Source organism: Benincasa hispida, chromosome 9 (genome assembly GCF_027475165.1).
Source record: "Benincasa hispida cultivar pf3 chromosome 9, pf3_genome.v1.1, whole genome shotgun sequence".
NCBI lineage: Eukaryota > Viridiplantae > Streptophyta > Magnoliopsida > Cucurbitales > Cucurbitaceae > Benincasa > Benincasa hispida.
In genome coordinates, this window is record NC_143486.1 from 57076336 (window position 1) to 57083479 (window position 7144).

At 36.2% G+C, this 7144-nt stretch overlaps 1 protein-coding gene across 1 annotated transcript; it reads right to left on the bottom strand.

The window, feature by feature from the left end:
* Nucleotides 1-6200: 6200 nt before the first annotated feature.
* On the bottom strand, nucleotides 6201-6662 carry LOC150033957 (uncharacterized). The gene has a single exon (XM_090317141.1). It carries the CDS (start codon nucleotides 6660-6662, stop codon nucleotides 6201-6203), a length of 462 nt encoding a protein of 153 aa, XP_090173267.1.
* Between the last annotated feature and the right edge of the window lie 482 nt (nucleotides 6663-7144).

Below are 7144 nucleotides of genomic sequence, written 5' to 3' on the forward strand. Positions count from 1 at the left end.
CTTCCCCGATGTATGGGCAAGTAGATAAATTGCTCCTTCAAGGGCTGATTCCGGGTCTTGAACATAGTGACCATACCCTCTCCTAGCCTGAAAGGGACTTGGTCATAGTTGGACTATGACTTATTGTTCGTTAGAGGAATCGGTGGTACTTAAGGAGTTAGATGTAACTACAGGGGCAAAACGATGACCATAGGTAACATGACCTCAATCCTGAGTGAGTTGGGAACTTCTGCCATTGAGGGCAGTCCTTTGATTTGTATGGGTGCGAGTGGCCAGGTCGTCGATTCAAACCTACCATTTTAGGGATTCATCTAATTTGGGAGCTGGGAACTTAGCTACACATGATGGAATTTACTCCTTCCCCGAGGCAGGGGTAAGTAGATACATAACTCCCTTAAGGGCTGATTCCAGGGCTTGAACGATATGGCGCCACACACCTTCTCTTGGCCTGAGAGGTGTTCACACATAGTTGAACTATGTTGTATTGTTCATTAGAGGAATCAGTGGTACTTAAAGAGTGAGATGTAACTACATGGGAAAAATGGTAAATTGGCCCAGCTGTAGTTAAGAGCATCTATGAAGGGTCATTGTACTCATGATTGGTTATATCGGATGGACACAAAAATATATCTGTGGTAAGAAGAGTTCAGCTGTTGGTTTTTAGTGGAATGCCTGGTATTTAACAGATGGTGGATCTTGTGGCTAAACAGTTTAGTCAGCTACTCACAGACCATTGTAGCTTCGAGCCACAGGTTCATTAGGTCCCCTAGATAGCTTGGACAAAGTCGAGAATCAGTATTTGGGTCAATTTGAAATGTTCAAATTGACAAGAGGGAGTTCGATTATATATGATATAACTGAACTGGTTAATTATATATGATATAATTGGCTAAATGTATGAGATACATTATTTTGGAGGAAATTGATATAAATATGATTTATATCAAGTGGAGGAGAAATTACTATAGTAGATATATGATATCAAAGTATAGGGTAAGAATATAATATGATTATATTCATTTATTATTAAATTGGTTAATTATGAGATAATTGGCCGTATTATTCTCCTCCATCATGCGTTATGGGAGCAACCGCATTCGGTTATGGTAACCGATGAATAAAATGAAAATTGGCTTCATTTTGAAAAGAGTTCAAAAAAATTCGCTATCGGTGTGGAAACGTAAACGATCGTCTAGCTTGAGAGCCTATACGATAGAGTCTCGTTTTTTAAAAATTCGCATAACGTGCCGCATTTTCTAAACTATTGTATACATTTTACTAAACGATCGCTTAGTAAAACCTACAAGATCGTGTAGCTATATCTAAACGATAGGCATGCTTGCTATACGATAGCTCTTTCTCCCCCACTTTCTTTTCGTCTACACGATATGTCTTTCCTCCTACCTCTACCAAATTCACCAAAGACCACACTTTGGATTCTCACTCCGAGAATACCAATGGCTTCATTTGGTGGTGTCGTCCTTGTTGCTTACTTGTTTGTGACTGTTCGTGTTGCTGCCATTCGTGTAGATGTCGTGCTTCCGCAACCGACTCATTTGCTAGGCGATAGAGCATGTAGAGGTTCTTCCATTGCATTGAGTTCATTTTAAAAGTCTTCAATTGGTATGAGAACTCTTTCCCTTATGTTTTATTATTCGAATCATGCGAATAATTAGTGTTAATTTGCATAACTATCTGTTAGAATGTATGTGTTATATTTCAATCACAATAAAATCGAAAAGATTTGAATGTGCTCATGGATGCTCTTCGTTATGAGTTCGTTGAAATACATCTTGTTCCTTAAGTTCCCACTGATCCTCCAATGAACAATTTTGATTCATAATACTACTTATAAATCATGTCCTTCTCTATCATGAGAAGGCGGAGTCCCGATTGTTCAAGACCTGAAATCAGTACTTAAGAGAACAACCTATCTACTAATCCTAAAATAGGTAGGAGTAAATTCCATCTTGCAGGGCTATGTCCCGAACTATCCATTCGGTCTTATCCCCAAAATGGAAGGCTTATTGAGCAGTACTATTAGACTATTCTCACTCATGCAGATTAGCTAGCTCAGGATTAAGATCAAGTTATCCTAAGTTACTTAAGTATGAAATAGTCAGTTTTAAGAGTAAACGGTCGTAATAAAAAAAAGTGACTATTTCGTGGTCCAGTCTATACGCAAAGTCATTGCATAGGATGCCTCCATTCACATGTCTCTACATGAATGATCTATGGATCACATCATTTGTATTACCTATTCAAAATGGGCCGCATCTAATAGTGTTACCAGGTTGAGATACCCAATTTCATCCATATACTTATAGACCATTTAGGCTATATACTATTAACTTGATCCTGTTTATGTCAGCACATAAAGTTAAAGTATTCATACTATAGCCATGGATATGTTTATTGGATTTTCATAATAGAATGCAAAATCAACAAATTTACTTATAAGATACTCAATAATATTTTATTGATAAATAGAATGTTTAATACAAAATTTATGAATTGCGAGTTCTAGAACATTCCCAAAAATCTCCCACTTGGACTAAAACTCCAATGAGAACAAATACATATAATACAATGTTGAGGAACATAAAGGGAAAATATAATAAACTAGGGCATCTCTAATACCATAGATATTCTCCCACTTGCCTTAGATTACGTTGCTTGGAGTCCTAGTCCAACCAGGTGGCCCTCAAATAATTTAGCCGAGAGGGCCTTCGTAAATGGATCAGCAAGGTTGTCTTCAGAGGCTATCTTTATGACAATCACATCTCGTCGGTGTACTATCTCCCTGATGAAATGGTACTTTCTCTCAATATGTTTTCCACGTTTATAACTCCTTGGTTCTTTCGAGTTGGCAACAGCACCACTATTGTTACAATACAGTATGATAGATAGGTGCATATCTGAAACTACTTCTAAGTCGGCCAAGAATTTGCGTAGCCATACTGCTTCTTTAATAACTTCACATGCGCTATGTATTCTACTTCCATTTTAGAGTCAGCGATACAACTTTACTTAATGCTTCTCCAAACTATAGCTCCTCAATTGAGAGTGAAAACTGATCTTGAAGTAGATTTCCTTGAATCCATGTCAATCTGAAAATCAGAATCAGTGTATCCGGTAAGGATCAGATCCTTAGGTCCATACACAAGCATATATTCCCTCGTTCTCTTTAGATACTTGAGGATGTTTTTGACAACAGTCCAATGACTGTGTCCTAGATTGGATTGGAATCTGCTGTCGATTCCAACTGCAAAGAATATGTCAGGACGTGTACATAACATTGCGTACATCAAACTCCCAACTGCAGATGCATATGGAATTCTTGTAATTTCCTTAACATCTTGAGGTGTCTTAGGACATTGTTCCTTTGACAAATGAATTCCATGTCTAAAAGGTAACATACTTTTTTTTTGTAATTTTGCATATTATATCTTGACAACATGTTGTCAGTATAAGATGCCTGAGATAGTTCTAGGGTTCTATTCTTTTGATTTCAAAAGATCTGTATTCCTAGAATGTATTGAGTTTTACCCAAATCTTTCATTTGAAACTGTGTTGCTAACCATCTCTTTACATCAGCAAGGAAGCTTGCCTCATTCCCAATGAGTAAGATATCATCAACATAAAGAACTAAGAATGATACAGTCTTGTTGACTATTTTCTTGTATACGTAAGGTTCGTCAACATTCTGTTCAAAGCCATAAGATTTTATCGCAGTATCAAATCTTATATTCCAAGATCTTGAAGCTTGTTTTAACCCATAAACGGATCATTTAAGCTTACAGACTTTTTGTTCTTGTCCTTGTTTGATGAATCCTTCTGGTTGAGACATAAAAATATTTTCATCAAGATGGCCATTCAGAAAAGCTGTCTTGACATCCATTTGCCACATTTCATAGTCATGATATGTGGCAATGGGTTGAAGTATTCTAATTGATTTTATCATGGCAACAGGAGAAAATGTTTCTTCATAATCAACCTCTTCTCTTTGGGTAAAACCTTTTGCCACGAGTCTGATTTTGTAGGTTTGCACCTTGCCAGTTTGGTCTCATTTTCTTTTGTAGATCCATTTGCAATCTATAGGTTTTACCCCATGTGGTTGATCTACAAGTTTCCAGACAGAGTTGAAGTATATAGACTTCATTTCAACGTCCATAGCTTTTATCCACTGTTCCCTATCAACATCTTCCATTACCTTTTTAAAGGTTAAGAGATCCTCTAATCCATCATCATGTATGATGTTTTGAGTTTCTGTTAAACCCATATAGCATTCAGGTTGTTGAATAACCCTCCCACTATGTTGAGGCATACTTAACTCTTGAGACGGACGTGATGGGACAACAACAGTTGAGGATGGACCAACTTGATCAACAACTCTTGTTGATGTTTCTATAGCATCTTTGGTCATTTCTTGCAATATTAGTTTACTGTGAGGAAGATGATTTTTAATATGATCTTCTTCCAAGAACGTAGCGTTTGTCGATACAAATACTTTGTCTTCTTGGGAATCATAGAATAATCCTCCTTTTGTTTCTTTAGGGTATCCTACAAAGAGACATAACTTTGAACGTGTTTCTAGTTTCTTAGGATTTTGTACCAACATGTGTGGACAACCCTATATATAGAAATGAAGTAAACTAGTTTTGCGTCCTTTCCATAATTCATACGGTATTTCTGAAACACTTTTTTAAGGAACAACATTTAGAATATATACAGTAGTCTGCACTGGAAACCCCCAAAAGGATTGAAGTAACTAAGCATAACTCATCATTTATCGAACCATGTCTAACAAGGTTCGATTTCTCCTTTCTGCAACACCATTTTGTTGTGGTGTTTCAGGTGTTGTGAGTTGGGATTGAATTCCATGATCTACTAGATAGTTCTGGAATTGTAAATCCATATACTCACCACCTCGATCAGATCGAAGTGTTTTAATTATTTTACTTAACAAATTTTCTGTGTCGGTAAATTCTTTGAACTTTTCAAGAGTTTCAGACTTGTGACTGATTAAGTAAATGTAGCCATATCTCGAGTAATCATCAATAAAACTGACAAAATACTGATAGCCTTCTCATGCTTTTAAACTCATCGGACCACATAGGTCTGAATATATAAGATCGTGGCACGAAAACCTTTGTCAGAAAAAGATCTTTTTGTCATTTTTCCCTTAAGACATGATTCACATGGAGGTAAAGAATTATCTTCTAACTGACTTAGATGACCGTTTTTTTACTAATTTCTCAATCCTATTGAGATTAATGTGACCAAGTCTGAGTTGCCAAAGATAGGTATTAGGAGAAATTTTTCGTTTTTTATTTTGAGTCTCAGCCGTTTTAAACATCTCTATATTTAGAATGGCCTTTGCTTCAGTTGGTTTTAATATGTATAAATTATTTTCGAGTCTTACAAAACAAATATGAACACCTCTTGAAAAAACAAACACTTCATTAGATTCAAAAGCTATTATGAACATATTTTCTAGTAGACAGGAAATGGAGATTAAGTTTCTTTTCATCTTAGGTACATAATACACATTCCTAAGTAAGATGAAAGACTCTCCAAAAAATAGCTTAACATCTCCCACTGCATGAGCTGAAATGACTTCACCTATTCCCACCTTGAAAGTCATTCCTGTTTAGAAAGTTCTCTCTATGAACTAGTTTCTTGTAGAAAAGTACAAACATGATTAGCAGCGTCTGAATCTAATATCCAGGTTAGGAGAGTATTCTCCACTAGACATGTTTCAACTACAAGTAAATTTGATTTACAATGTTTCGCTTTTTCCGCTTTCTTTTCAGCCAAATACTTTGGGCAGTTACGCTTCCAGTGCCCATCCTCTCCGCAATGCAAACACTTTCCTTTGGGAATCTTGTTTTTGTTTTTGTTTTTCTTAACTGTGGTTTTATTATTCCCTTTACCCTTCTTCTTCATTTGTACAGATTTATCTTTTGAAGAAGAAGGAGCAGACTTCTTGTTATCAGTGAGTCTTGTTCCAGACATCGACCTCTTAAAAAACTTCTTAGATCGAGAAATAACATTTACTTATTTTTTCTTAAGTTTCATCATAGACTGATATGTCTGTAACTCATTCAACAACATGGTCAAATTATAAGTAATTTTGTTCATAACAGCATTGGTTTTGAAAGGTGGATAACTCTTCGAGAGAGATTCCAATATCATACTTAACTTATCTCATCTATCATCACCCCATGAGCCTCATCAATATTAAACTGGACCATCATATCGAGAACATGTTCTCTAATGTTGGAACCATCTTTCATACGAGTACTGTAGACATACTTAATGGCTTCATGTCGAATAGAGGATGATGGTTGCTCGAACATCTTCTGAAGCGATGCCATTATCTCACGGTCGGTGGGCATTACCTCATGTTTCTTATTAAGTACTTCGGATTTACTTGCTAATATGTAGACTCGAGCTTTTTCATTAGCCCTAACCCACCGATCATAGATGTCCCAAATATTTTGGTTCGCTGTTGTACTGGGAATCGAAGGACATTCCTCCGTCAACACAAACCTCAAATCATCCATAACTAATATCGTATTGATGTTAGATTTCCAGTTTGAATATCCTTCACCATTAAACTTATCGAAAGCTAGCAGTTGTATAATTGAATTCGACATTGCTGAAAAAATTTAAACAAATTCTAAATCCAATTTTAGCAAAATTAATAAAACACCCCATAAATCTTTATTTATTTGTAACGATATTTTAGTGATTTAGAACAGTTGTTACCGTGGGGCAGTCAACAATCCCTTTACTAAAGCAAGACAATTCTTGAACAAATACTATATCAGAATAACTCTTTACTCCTATAGTTCTTTTGGTTACCATTTTCGGTCAAGATATTTACAAAAAATTAGTAATTCTTGTAAATGTGACTAGCCATTTTTAGATCTTATAGAACGATATGAATATGCTCCCGAGATGGAACTATAAGACCCTATTCATTATTGAAGCTTGGGTTGTTCCGAATCCTATGTTACAACCCTCCGTGGGGATCGCCGTGTTAACGAGTAGCTAGTGCTGCCTAAAAACGACAGCAAGCGTAACATAGGAATCTCACGGTTCAAACTAATGGAGGAGACCGTAGGATAATGTTGAC